At 34.9% G+C, this 15,124-nt stretch overlaps 2 protein-coding genes across 6 annotated transcripts in view; one reads left to right on the top strand and one right to left on the bottom strand.

The window, feature by feature from the left end:
- LOC145663998 (uncharacterized) overlaps positions 1 to 15,124 on the top strand; it is a 167,782-nt gene that overhangs the window by 81,154 nt on the left and 71,504 nt on the right. For all 4 annotated transcript variants that reach the window (XM_081730283.1, XM_081730286.1, XM_081730288.1 and 1 more), the window contains exon 2: positions 5,725 to 5,821. The gene's annotated coding sequence lies outside the window, so the exon portion shown is untranslated. The remainder of the gene's footprint in view (positions 1 to 5,724; positions 5,822 to 15,124) is intronic.
- The window catches only part of LOC145663997 (uncharacterized), an 89,825-nt gene that overhangs the window by 16,364 nt on the left and 58,337 nt on the right, over positions 1 to 15,124 (bottom strand). For both annotated transcript variants that reach the window (XM_081730281.1, XM_081730282.1), the window contains exon 2: positions 8,034 to 8,888. In XM_081730281.1, coding sequence (XP_081586407.1) covers positions 8,577 to 8,888 — 312 coding nt within the window. In that variant the 3' untranslated portion in view covers positions 8,034 to 8,576. The remainder of the gene's footprint in view (positions 1 to 8,033; positions 8,889 to 15,124) is intronic.

Raw genomic sequence — 15,124 nt, 5'->3', positions numbered from 1 at the left:
ACTTTATCGAGTACGACCTCCCAGCTGCATACTTATGGAAAATAAACTAGCATTGTTCTATTCTTATGTTTATTCACCTTCAGGAATGTTAAATACGTTGTGATATAATTTACGTGATATCGAAATATAGAAGATAAGAACAATCGGTAATGTTTGCAATATGTCTGTAATTCTTAATCCGCTAATAATAATGAACATTGTATGATGTCTGTTTGATCGGAGTCTAAAAGCATGTTATAATGACAAAGTTTGATTAAACAGTATCTCTGAACGATAATAATACTAACAAATTATTAGCTGTTTATTCATATTCTTACTACACCAGACTTCTTAGTGCCTAAGTGGTTAGCGTATGTGCCTTAGGCGTGAAAGACTAGGGTTCGATTCCAGGTGGAGCTCATGTGGTTCAATCTTGTTAAGCTGTAGGTCCACATTTCATAGCCTCGCTGCTGAAAGGGACGCTAAACTCGAATCAGAATCTTACTACACCTCCATTTATATGGAGACTGTGCTCTATGTCCCGTGGGTGGGGTAAATGGGGTGGTTGCCCCAGGCCCTGCTGTTCAGGAAGAAAGAGTTAGGCTATTTCAAGAAAATGAAATGTTTAGTGTTTCTAATTAACTCTTGGGATTTCCATTTTGTAAGATACTTTAACAGCTGTATAATTAATGTCATGAAGTGTGAGATAGCCAAGGATGTTATAAAATAGAGGATCTGCCCATATGTATCTTCATCCTATTAAATCAATGAAGCCAAAAAAACAACCGAACATCGGCACGTTTGATTGGCTACTCTCGTTTCCGCCATCGTCTGATTGGTTATTTTCGTTTCCGCCATGATTGTTGGCTCAAAACATTGCGGTCCTATTGGGCGGAGTGGGCAGAGTAGGGGTGGCGAAACTGTGACGTATGGCTTCAAGATTTTGTTGTAAGGGCAGATCCTCTATTTTATAAGATCCTTGGAGATAACACTATCAATGATACTAAATTGGCCCAAAATAATTTATTTATGCTGGATATGGAATGCTCACTTATATCATTGACCCTATAATTTACTTTCGCTCCAGGGCCCGTTCTCCCCATCGACAGGACGATCTTACTTCGTGCATCCCACTAGCTAATGAAAAATGGGTCTCATGTTTGGGGGGAACTATTGCTAGTGATCCAAAAATGAAGATCATTTGAAAGATACCTGGATTAAAAGTATGTAATATCTGAGCAAAGCCAGAGGCATGTACGTGGCTAGAAAGTGCCTTTACACCTGGACTTATTTAATCCATTCACACTTATATGTCCAAAACGTCCGTATGAGCACCCCCATTATCCATGCGCAGCTTGACATGTATCTATGTCCTCTTACTTATTCGCTTTAACAGTTGCGGCGTCACAAGCTGGAAGGCTTCAATTCAAACACACTTGCCCACGTACCACTTCTTTCTAACATGTGATTTGATGATATCCTACAGGGCATTGTCCGGTGTCATAAGGTCCGGACTTCGAAGTAGACAAGGATAACGGGCTGGTGAACTTGGGGACCCAAGTCCTATCCGCCAACCAGGGAACAGTGCGTTCAGGCTTTCACGAACAGTAAATGCGAAGTGTGCGAGAGTTATACCGTGTTGTTGATGCCCATATTCTGCAGTTATCGAAAAAGCCAATCACTTAATATCTCCGGATACGTAACCTGGTCACGGAACCCTCAGAGAAGTACGAACCAAAGATGGCTTGTTCAGTCATTCCCGCTCAAAACATGACGTGCGGAGGATTGTTGATAAAATATGGGTTTTCCTTTGCCCATAGAAAGACGTTCCTATCACGCGAACTCCGATAAATAATGCATTCATCAGAGAAAAGAATGGAGTTCGGAGCAGGAATTGTGGAGAAGGCCTCCAAGAAAATCCTGGATGCTTCCTGCCGGCGGAGTTCATATATGACCATTGGCTGGAATGCGTGCAGGCCTAGACCATTTCTATGTGGAGTTGCATTGTGCTTTTCGTAATTCCAAGTTCTGCAGAATGTTTTCTGGTCGACTTGCAATGTGAAGGCATCACTGACGTACACGTTGCCTTTCGGAACAGAACGAGGGATATCCATAACACTTCCCAGGCGAAAAGCTTTTTTCTTCCACGTGATCAAATTCTGACGACTTGGTGGTTCTTTTTTTACCGAACAGTTCACAAAATCTATCCATCACCTGCAGTATATTTTCGTTATTGTGTTGCCTTCCATTCATGGACTCACGCACTTGCAAATAAGCGCTCCTCCAAAGCGAAGTCACTAGTATCTGCCATTGTTATTCACCAAAGACGAAAAGGCGAGACAATGAACTGGTCAATGTACACAATTAATTCTACTCACTCCGCGGGCAGTCACGTTGCGGTTACGCGGCAAGTCACGTGATGAGCACTGTTGCCATATCAATAATCAGATTGGAGGTTCTAATCTTAAATATCTTAACATCTTACATTGTCACACTCTTTTAGATCGGGCATAAAGCGACTTTCTGGTCATTCTGTACTATCTACAGAAGAGATGTCCAAACAGGCGAGAACGGCTTTCGGGTTCAAATGGTGTCTCAGTGAAAGTGACAAACAGCAACGTTTACAGTTTTGTGTGTTCTTTGTGAATAAAACGATGACTTGCTTCAGCTGCATTACATTTGGGGACGAATCAACCTTTCACATTAGTGGTGTCGAAACAAACATAGCGTGCATATATGGGGAGTGAAAAGCCTCACGAGATTGTGGAGCAGGTTAGGAACTCCCCAAAGGTTAACGTGTTTTGCACTGTATCACCCAAAAAGGTGTATGGACCGTTCTTTTCCCAAGAAGAAACTGTTACTGGAAGAACGTATCTGAACATGTTGCAACTTTGATTGATGCCACAGCTTGAAGAAGATAATGACAATTTCATATTTGTGCAGGATGGAGCCCCGATCTAAAGGGTTACCTTGACGAAGTTCTTTCTAGGCGGTGGATTGGCCATTCAACTGATAAAAACATGGCTATGACTCAATGGCCACCACGAAATCCAGACCTCACACCGTGTGATTACTTTCTGTGGGGTTTCATAAAAGATAAAGTGTATGTTCCCCCTTCCCTGAGAGTCTGATGCAACTGAAAGAACGAATCAGAGATGCTGTTGCATTGGTGGACAGATTTTGATGCGTGTTTGGAAAGAATTGGACTACAGACGAGATGTTTCCCGTGTAACCAAAGGATCACACACAGAACATCTGTAGTTGTACCACAGAAACTTCCAGATGTACCCTACAACTCATGTAAGTTATGTCACCATGTCATTAAAACTCTTCATTTGGGGGATCACTAAAGTTGTCTATTTCTTTTAGGCTAACCCTGTACTTTTGAGAAATGAGACTGAAAACATTCTGCTCTTGTGTTTTTTTTTTTTTTTTTTTAAGTTTATTAAGCGCCTTACATTGTTGGCAAAAATCTGAAGTTTTAAATTATTATGCATCAGTCTTCGCTACTACGTGTTATAAAAAGATTTAAACGTTTTATAGACATTTTTTTAAAAACTTCTTTGATTGGACTTAACATTTTTAAGCAGCAAATACAGAAATCTTACACATATGCGCGCCGATTACGTGGGTGCTCCGGGGCTCCGGCACCCACAAGATTTTTAGTTTGGACCCGGATTTGACCCCGTTTCTCTTGCGTTTAAGTCACCCGTGTTACCGACTGAGCTAGGGTAGACCCAACTTATCCTTATAGTACCGGCATATTTTACTTTGTCATAACACAGCCCTTTATGACAGTGTTCATAAAAGATTTTAACTAAAAATAAATCAATCAAATATCGAGACTTCCCTGTAAACATATAGGTTAACACGTCCCGCCATTGATATGCACCCACATAAAATTTGATAAATCGGCGCCGTTGCTTACACATTTAACAAAGATATACATCCACCTTAAAAGAAATATTGATTGTTATGGGGCTTTTATCAATCTTACCTATTCAACGAAAAAAAAAAAAATGAACTTATTAAATTTTCAGTCTTAAGTTTTAATAATCTTGAGGATTTAGCAAAAATACGTACATCCACTTAAAGGGGCTTCATAATAGGCCTAATACATTAAGCAGAGCGCAACATTTTCGGTCGCCATGTCGCCATTGGCGATTAGAAATTTAGTGCTGGCGACCAGTGTTCAGTAGGAATGGTTTCTGCCTAGGATCACAGGGCTACGCAGTTTCTATTTCACACGAAAATAATTGTCACTGAGTGGAAGAAAACATGGAATGCGAAGTCTGGAAAACGTGTTACACAAACATGAAGTCTTAAGGTATTTTATATTTAACATGATATTTTTTAACATGTAGATCAATAGTCCAATTCTAAATTGATTATCCTGAATCTAATTTCTGGTTTTGAAATTTTATGCCCTGATATAATTTCTTTCTTTGTCAAACCAAAGGGGACCTCTCATAATTTGTATGTGAGAGATACTGGCGACAACCGTTTTTGGATTCGTGAGTGCGTCTGACTTTGAAATTTTGCACCCTGCATTAAGGTTATTAGACGTCCCCGGCTTTTATCCAATTATCATTAATTGCATTTTATGCACTTCGTTAATATGTAGGATTACCATATTCTGAAATTCTAAAATGTGGACACAATTTCTTCTGGCTAACTCATTACATCAACTTAACTTCCAAACACAAGAATAGTGTTCTTTTATTTTCAAGTTTGGTTTTAAAACATATATTGAAAAATATATTGTAAAAATATATTAAAATATGTGAAAAAGAATTGGTTTTAAAACATATATTGAAAAATATATTGTAAAAATATATTAAAATATGTGAAAAAGAATTGAGTCCTCCACACTTCATTATATTGGCTTAGCCTATTCATATTTTTCGGCAGATCTCATTTTTGGTTTTTAACAATGCCTTCTTTGAATACAAATAGCCAAAAACATATCTTTGCATGTGAAATATCTGAATTTGAATTGACAATACACTTGAGCTTACGAAATGTGGACAATCAGGAAGTTTCGTAAAGTGTACGCGAATGGAAATTTTTAACTCTCAAAATCAGTGTTTCTCTCAGAAAAAAAGTTCCTGGAAGCACACTTAGTATTTCGGGGGAACTGCTGGTACTATTCTATTTATTATTATATTATAGACGTATTATTTTGGTCTCCTCTGGGGGGACACTGCCCCCCCAAAAAAAACATGTCTAGAAGAAACACTGCTCAAAATGCGGACATGTCCGCATAAGTGCTGACATTTGGTAACCCTATTAGACTCATATACATTAATGTAGGGTCTCCGGATTCATTGGAAAAAATCTGGTAACCTTACACAAAATAATATAAATTTGGTGACCTTATACTGAATAATGTAAATTTGGTAGCCTTGTACTAAATAATGTAGGCCTAAAACTGGTAACCTTATACTAAATGTAAATCTGGTGATCTTATACTGAATAATGTAAATTTGGTAGCCTGGTACTAAATAATGTAGGCCTAAAACTGGTAACCTTATAATAAATATAAATCTGGTAACCTCATACTAAATAATGTAAATCTGGTAACCTTTAGCAAATCTTGTAACCTTATACTAAATAATGTAAATCTGGTAACCTTACACTAAATAATGTACTAAATCTTGTAACCTTATACTAAATAATGTAAATCTGGTAACCTTACACTTATTTTTTTTCTAATAATGTAGATACGAACTTAATTCGTTCCAGAACCCTGATAGGAGTTTGAAGACAAGATTTCCTCATTAAGATAATTGAGGCTGGATTAATCCGTTCCTGGGTCTCACGAACTTGAATAACTTTAACAGTAAGTACATTGCATTTTAAGGTAAAATATTAATAAATAAAAGTGCAAGGATTAGTCATAAGTCTTGCAATATTCTGGTACACAATATATCTGTATTTGTTACAATACAATGAAGGCAGGTTACTATTGAAAGCATAGCCCCTCGAGTTGGACTAATTGCAGCCACCTCTTTGCCAGTTCCTCGATTCCACGTTTATACTACGTCTTGTCCTTAGAGGCAAAGAACTCAGTCACTGCTGTTTAGATCTCCTGCTTGTTGGTGAAGCATCGTGATTTCAGGGCATGGACCGAAACAAGTAGTAAATCTGGTAAGTTAGGACTATATGACGGGTATGGCATCAGTTCGGTACCGTCAAGTTCCTGAATTTTTTGTTGAACATTTTCGAGCAGAATGTGGTTTTACGTAATCAGAAACAGTTTGATATGCATTTGGTTCACTAATGCAGGTAATTTTTGGCCTAGTGCAGCATACAATCGCTCCAAGTATTCGTAATAAATTGTGCATTAATAGTACTATCATTAGAAACAAACTCGAAGTAAATTACCCCTTCGCAGCTTCGCCACAAATAGAGCATGCCTTTATGCTCGAAACGGTCGTTTAACGTTTTAGTTAGCCCTTGTTTTTGTATATTTGGATTTTGGGGAAAAAACACTTGTATTTCGTTGCATGTATTTCAAAAACTGCGCATCATGTGATTTTGCAGCAGTTGTCGGCACACATTCATTCTTCACTTGGCCAAGGTGACCAGACGTCCCGTTTTAGCCGGGACAGTCCCTTTTTCCAACCGTTGCCCCGTTTTATTCTGATTCTCGAACGGGACGCCTAAATGTCCCGTTTTTAAGTAAAAATGACCTAGGTGTCCCGTAATTATTATTTAAGATATAAATCGTCAATGCAAATTCTCTCTTCCGTACCAACACTCGTTGCCAAGGTTCAGCCGTGAACTTCTGAATTTTCAAATGGGAATTGAGTGTTCGTGGTTCAAGTGAGAATTGAGTGGGAATTCTGAGTGTTCAACTAGTTAAAAGGTAGAACTTGCAATCGAGAACCATTATTTGTCGTGTGGTACACGCAAAGTTACAAACGGTGTGTTATCACTCTTACTTGTGTATTTTGTAAATTGAGAACACTGCTGAGTCCTAAAATGCAATCTGGAAGTCAGATATCCCCCCCGTAGCCGATTCGTATGTGTCCCGTTTTCGCAAGTGAAAATTCTGGTCATCTTGCACTTGGCTTGAGCTGGAATTAACGTATGTAGCACAATGCCGCAGCTCCAAGTGGTTTTCTCGAGTTCGTGAAGGTGACGCACTACCATGGACTGCAACATGCGAGTTGTTTTGTCAATTGTCATGTGCTGGTGAATGGATTCTCCTCAATGGTGTCATATGACCTCAAAATCTGTTACCGTGGGGCGAACCGACCGTGCCTGATCTTGGACATTTTTATAACGTGCACCTGCACGAAATTTCTAGAACTAACGAGTTACTGTGCTATGCTATTCACTGCACCTTTTCCTTTCGCATGACATGTGTTTTAGGTTGCTGCTGCAGCGTTATTCTCGTGTTCGAACCTATTGTATAAAGTAACAGTTAATGTATCAGCCGTTGTTGAGCACTCATTGTCCCTTGCCACCGAAAATTGGCTGAAGGATACTGACGGAGTGGTGGCCTCCGTTTTAAGTAGTCCGCTTGCCACATTACCCCTTGCGCCAGTTTAATCTTGTATTTACAGTCAATCACGGCGTATACACGCACCTGCAGTTTGAGTTGTTGAAATATTGCAAAACTTATGCCTCTTCTTTGTAATACTTGAAAAAAAAATGAATTTTTGAGGACCATGGTGAATACATTACACAAGAAAATACCAAAAGATAATATTAGCACCGAGAATCACAGGAAATGCTTTCACTTCAGCTTCCGACAATGAATTGAAGGGGAAACGTATAAAAAACACACACACCCAAAATACACGCTGGGCGTTCGAATTCCAAAGCGCGTTAGCATTCCCAGGCAAAATTTTCTCGAAATTTTCGTTCGTATTCCAAGTTATCTGAGTAATGATTTATATTAATTTTGCATTCCACAAAGTCAAAATACGACTAACTTAAAATGACCAGTCTACAGGGCTAGCCAAATTTATGAGCTCACTAGTATATAAATAAAAAACTATTGTGTTTATGTTTAAGAAAATTAAGAAGTTAACACTCCTTACCATCATAGTAATGGCCCAGGTGAGTCTTCGATACTATCTCTTAATATTGCAGAAGAGATTACTGTAGAAACACTATACTCATGAGCCTGTCGATAAGAGTGAATGACAGCTGAATTAGCACCTATAACTATAGAGATTTTTAAAGTAATAAAAAGTGTTTGATAACACCTGCATTATTTCTCTCTTACGCACACACACGAAAACACACAATTCACATTACTCAGTGTAAAATATTGCAGAACAGCACTTTTTTCTTGATTATAGATTTATGAGTCTCGATTTCTTATCAGTTATCACTTTATGGATGCAATAAATCCTGTCACGTTTGCACCTCGTGCAATACCAAGCATTACTGTTACAGAAATTTATAAAAATATACGCTTTGTACACAGGTTCAGTTCCACTATATTATCCACAATGAGAATAATCATACAGCAACTGAGTGGACAACAATGTTAGTACAGTTCGTCCACGAAACAGATCTGTTTGTGTTGTTATAGCGGAGCTGTAACAAAAATCATCCATCACACCACTCATGTAACATCAGATAACTTCATACTGGTGCAGAAGAGTAAAAACGAGAATCCAAAGAGCGAGCAGAATCAAGATACCAATAAGAAACATAGATTTAAGTCGATTCCAAGGGCCTTCTGGAACAGCTCGTTTCTGAAGAGATGCTTGGCTACACGACGTTGTTGCTATTCCCTCGGTGCTGTTGACACAACTGCCATTTTTGATTGTTACGCTTGGTATCACCTCTCCCAACTCCACGTTGACATTGTGGTGGTGGTGACCGTTTCTGTGTGAAGACGAGCTATGGATATCCCTTTCAGTTTCAAAGCCATCATTGTCCATCTGCAAGCAAACAAAAAAAGAAAAAAAAATATCAGTAAGACTTCGAAAAATATCTTTTAAACAACAAATGTTCATACAATTATTTCACACTGACAAATTATTTCACAAAACTTTTAATCAATGTACAGCCATATTAAAAAAAAAACTTGGCCACACATATGTCCTTCACAAGTCGTGTACTCTTAACCACAGTTGGAATCAAATCAAACAAATGTGGATTTTATTTAGCCAAAGAAATTGTTATTTAGAGCCCAAGTATTAGTATCTATTACATACGGTTGCCAGAATATGTCCTAAAAAAGTGAATTAAAAAAATAAATAACCCATCATTTCTGGAGCACATGGTGACCGCCGACACAAGTATTTCTATATTTTCCAAAATGTTGCCAAAGAAAAGGTTAAAATTTTACTTATAATTTTTGTTTGTTTGAAATTTAACATCCTTCGTCAGTAATAAAGCTATACATTATTAGACATGAACCTGTAGTTTGAAGTCCTTCATTATGAACCCACACAATTACGTCGTCCCTCTCAAAACAAAGGGGCTTATCTCATTTTTTTCAACTTTTTCCAGGAGTCAAGTTTAAAGACTTTATCATAATTTATTCTATAGTGTTCTGTTAAAATTTCATTTGATTTCGTAAGTTATGTGCCTGAAACGAAACAAATCAAACCAAATTTTAAAAGACGATAGAATAAATTATGATATATTCTTTAAACTTGTTTCCTGGAAAATTTAAGAAAATAAAATACGCTCTTTTGTTTCGAAAGTAACGAACAGTCTTATTTTTTCTAATTTAAGTGAATTACATAAAAACAATGACGAATCAATAATTATTTCCAAGACCTTGCGCATTGCGTAAAAATTTTGAGTGCCTGACTATTAATAACATCTTAATCTGCGCACTCAGAATTTTTGGCCTATAAGATAAAGCACAAAAGCAACTACACCACTATTGGATTATTTAATAATATTAATTAATAAATTTAGATGATTTATGTTTAGTTTTGTAGATACTGTCTGGATCATTTGCTAAATTTTTGGTAAGTTTTATTGCATTTTAAATTAGTCAACAATTTTTCTTTAAAGTGTGGGAAATGTACTGACGAGTGTACCACGTGAGTTCTCATCGGAAAACGATCTCAGTTCTTCCACACTAAAAATGATAAATACTGATAACGCTTATTACTTAGCCATGAGGGAGTTCCTGGACAGTTTTGTTTTAATGACAAAAATACTATGGTGTAAAATAACCAATATTTAGGAGGTATCTCATTGTTGGATAACATGTCTGCAAGTCATTGTGAGAAAACATATTTAGATGTCGTGGTGCTCAAAACGGGCGTTATTGACAAAATGACTTGTTTTGCTAAGTACCACTTTGTAATAAAAAATGTTTTGTAAAATTTTAACTTTAAAAAATATTTGCAAAATTTTGGGTTAAAATATACTACGAAGCGCAATGAATATTTCTCTTGTAAAGAATGGAATTATTTGAAAATGGAGGTGAGCCCGCTAAATTATCTATAGAATAATCATTCTCATCGAATTTACCAAAAATCAAATACTCGATGCAACGCAATTTTTATCTCTGTTTGTAAAACTCAGTACTTTTAACCTTGTAATTAATCTGATTTTCTTAGTAACGTAAAAGAATGCGTTTGTCTGTTAACATACGTCAAAGCCACATATATATGAAAGTAACAAATACGTGAAATAATTAATTATTCCTAATAAATCGTTGAAATAAACAATCATTGATGAATTTTCATTATCAACTCTTGTACTGATAAATTGACACTTTTGCCATTTTGTGCTACTCCGTATGTTTATGTTAATACAGTTAAAATAATCCATACATCTAATTCTGAAACAAAACAAAACAAAAGACAACAAGAATAATAACAAAGAAATGTGTATATTTTTCCAATATGTGATTCATTGAATAGTAAACAAGTATTCGAAACGCGTGTTGTGTTTTACTATCTTTATAATAAGTATGTGTCAGTATTAAAAATGTGTGTCCCCGTTAGAAAAAGACAAATCAACAATAGACACAAGCTACAAGTTAAATGTTCTTTTAACAGACTTAAGTAAATAATAATAAAAACAGACTATTCCAGTAGTATAAAAACCAATTATTATTAGGAACTAGGGATTGCCTTTTTCCAAAAATTTTGTTTTTCAATTTTCGGAAATTTCATTTTTCGATTTATCGTTTTTTGTTTGTTCGAAAAAAAATGTTTTTTCGTTTTTCAAAAAAATTCGTTTTCGGAAAATGCATTTTTCGGAAAGGTATTTTTCCAAAAAAAAAAAAAAAAAAAGGCCATCCCTATTAGAAATAAACGACATAACATTTAGCGCCAAAAAAATCGTTTTTCTCTCAAATTACCCATGAGACTTACGGTTAAGAAGGTCACTTTAGAAAAGTGTACATGAAAATTTTTGATCGAAATATATTGGATCTTGGATCAGGGTCCGCAAAATTTTTGAATGGCCCCTAAAACGAGTTTTCGTATTTTCTACAGAATAAACACATCGTACTGAGTTAAGTGATAATTTGGGTTTGGTTACAATGTACGTAATTCTCCAGATATAAGGCTTACAAGAAAATTTTTGTTGTCCAATCATTAGTTTTTGAATCAGAGGCCACAAAATTTTTAAACGGCCCCTAAATCGAATTTTCGTGTTTTCAACGGAATAAGCACATCATAGTGAGTTAAGAGATAGTTTGGGTTTGGCTACACTATATGTAGTTCTCCAGATATTAAGGCGTACAAGAAAATTTTTGTTGATTGAAATATATTGGATCTTGGATGAGGGGCCACAAAATTTTAAAACGGCCCCTAAATCGAGTTTTCGTATTTTCTACGGAATATGCACATCATACTGTTCAGTGATAGTTTCGGTTTGGCTACACTATATGTAGTTCTCTAGATATAAGGCGTACAAAAAATTTTTGATTGAAATATATTGGATCTTTTGATAAAAAATGAATAAAATTATTTAAAAGCTTATAAAAATAACCCTGAGAATAAAAATATAAATTACAACAAAAACACGCGTTACGTAACGAAGGCGTAAACCTCCTCCTTTCCCCTTGTTACACTGCGTAACGCAAGGCCGAACCCCTCCCCGCCTTGGTGTGTTATGTAATATGTGGACGACCTCTTACCAAAAAATAGTTATTTTCTTGTTGTTGTTGTTTTTTTTTTTTTTCCAAAAGCTGAGTGAGAAGAGGATTTATACTAGCCCATGCGGTATTAAAGCTAATAGCTAATTCATACAAGACGAAAACTCAGGAGCGTACATTATAGAAGCACCTCAATTTGTAGTAATTAACCTGCCCGGAATGACACAAAACTTAACAATGGTGAATACATACAGTGATAACGGTGTACCATACAGTGCATTTTCTGATTTTGTTTCGTCAGATAATAGGTCTAACGTGTGAAACAAAAGACAGACAGAGAAACGAGTAAAGCATCTGATTCCATTATATATAACAGAAATCTAACATCTGCCAACTTCTCAAGGAAAACACAACCTATTTTAACATATTGCACAGACATTATCACTTTAAGGTGTCTTAACATCATTGGTGACAATTTCTTTTTCTTTTTTCTTTAAAAAAAAAAAAACAGTCCGTAAGTCATTATCAAAATATTTTATGTAAAAACAATATCGAAAGTAAAGAAGAATCAACGTAACTTCCTTTATGATCATATTAACATCAGTGAGTGTGCAGAAAGTGAATACGAATTCAAAATGTGCTCTCTATACCAAAGCTCTAAAGATTTTGTACATTAGCTATTAATGACAACATAAAATTAATGACAATAGAAAGAAGTGATTTGTTTTCAATAGGCATGAATGTGGAAAACTTAAATTATTAATGTGATGTAATGGTGTTCGTTATTTTCTTCAAATCAAGGGATTAACTTATTATCTGGTAAGGATACATTTATTTATTTATTTATTTATTTATTTATTTGCAAAGAAACATAATTGATATGAAATCATACCAAGAAATAATCGTAGAAAGGGTGCCTAAAAGTCAGTCACAAGAAAAATAATTTATACAACACTGCATGATTTTTAAAAAATAATATCTTCAGAACTTGCTTAAAGCAACATTTTTTTTACAATTTTGTGGATAATTTAAATGCTTAATATTTTATAGATATGCTTCACTCAAAAATTGCACAAATACAATAATAATAATAATAATAATAATAATAATAATAATAATAATAATAATAATAATAATAATAATAATAATAATAATAATCCTGTTGAACTAAAAAAATACAATGGACTCTTTTTTAAAATCAATTAGGCCTACTAACATCTTTAATATGCATGTAAAATTGTTTCTCTTGTGGCTCTAAAAACACAATTTTTATGTTTTTTTTTTTAAAAACACGACTATGTTATTTCAATTGTTTTTACTGTCTCATTACTGCAATCTTTCGTGGACAGGATTGTTGTTTTTGGAAGCAAATGTCAATTAAACATTTTATTTACAATGACTCGTTGTACCTTTCGCGAAGCCCTTCTAATCGGGTAGATCAATTGTTCAACAAGATGTTTGCGAGTTGAATATTTTTTTAACAAATAACGAGTAGAATAGAATCTTTAGAATGAATGATTGCGATTGGAGGTTTAAGGGCGGTCTGCGAATCAGAAATGGATTCTTCTTTATAAGACAAAGGAAAATTGCGTGATAACTTAGAAACCGTGTGAGAGAACGCATAAGACGATTTTTATAATTGTTTATAAAGATAGGGCTTCGTTTTACACACAGACACACACACACACACACATAAATAAGCATTTTTTTACTTTTGATGCCAATCTATCCCCGCAAAAAACGATAAAAATATCAGTGGAGCCAACTTGCAGTTACATTCACCAAACTGGATGAAAAAATGGAATGCTATAATAAAGTTTTTATTTTTTGTGAAGATGAGAACTTAAATGTCGATAGCAAAGTAAAATGTGTAAATGCAATTATATCACTTAGTAAATACAGAAGCAATTTAATGCAGTAACAATAATGCATCAGAAACTGCGAGGCTGAATTGGAATTTAAACGACATTGGAAATGCCATTACCTCAGCGACCCAGAAAACTGTGGATTCGACACTAATATCGATCATTTTCGATTATATATATATATATATATATATATATATATATATATATATATATATATATATATATATATATATATATATATATATATATATATATATATATATATATTGATTTTTATATATTTCCCCTCCTTACCTTTTCCTATGTTCTTCCGTCAAAGTGAAATGATAAAAACCATTCCAGACCCAAACCTCATCTACTTGGTGAATTTGATCGAGATCGGTCGCGTGGTTCAAGAGTTATGAAATCATAAACATAATCACTTTCATTTTTATATATACAGACTACTTTTCTACGATATGATTGATCAGTTTTTTTTTTATGTTTGTTTATTTTGGATATTTTTGTTGTGTATGTATGTATCTATTACAAGAGTTGTAGAGGTTTCGGTATTGTTTCCTGTGTTTGGATGTGATGCTTAATATGCAGGTTGGTATTTTTAAGGTGTTATTTGCTATTTTAATTTCCAAGGAAAGAAAAGAAAATAGTTCATCGCTGGTCGAGCATGCATAGGTACTTGTTTGGTTAAAATAAAAAAAGACATTTAAAAAAACATGCCTTACCCACTGTCTGATGTTTAAACGCAATATTTGTACAAGTTTCAAATATCCGGTGAAGAGCAAGGAAACATTTAATCTCCTTACCTCTTCCCTTAGTGAACGAATTTGCTAAAATCCAGCTTAGGGTGAATAACATACGATACTTTCAAAACTCTAGAAAATCAACTTTCTGAAAAATCTTACGCCTCAACTTCTTGCCTATTCAAGATTCACCTAATAACCTCAGGCAATGGAATTTACAGGTGTTAACTCAAGAGAAAGTGTAGGCGAACCTTGGATTCAAGATTCGCCTTTCAAGATTTGCCTACTTCTAAATTTAAGAAAAATATATTTAAAAAGTACATATTAAAACATTATAAATAGAATTACAGTATATATCCTAGGACTAGATGTTATATATTTGACATCGAGATACGAAAATGTTACATGAAGTTGCAAAATGTATTACGGAAAATATAAAAAATGATGTACGGTGACATACATAACTGCATAAATCAGAAAATAAAAGCACCAAG

The sequence above is a fragment of the Thermobia domestica genome, chromosome 11, assembly GCF_964235325.1.
Source record: "Thermobia domestica chromosome 11, izTheDome1.hap1.1, whole genome shotgun sequence".
In the NCBI taxonomy this organism is placed as follows: Eukaryota; Metazoa; Arthropoda; class Insecta; order Zygentoma; family Lepismatidae; genus Thermobia; species Thermobia domestica.
This window is presented reverse-complemented; position numbering and strand designations above follow the sequence as displayed.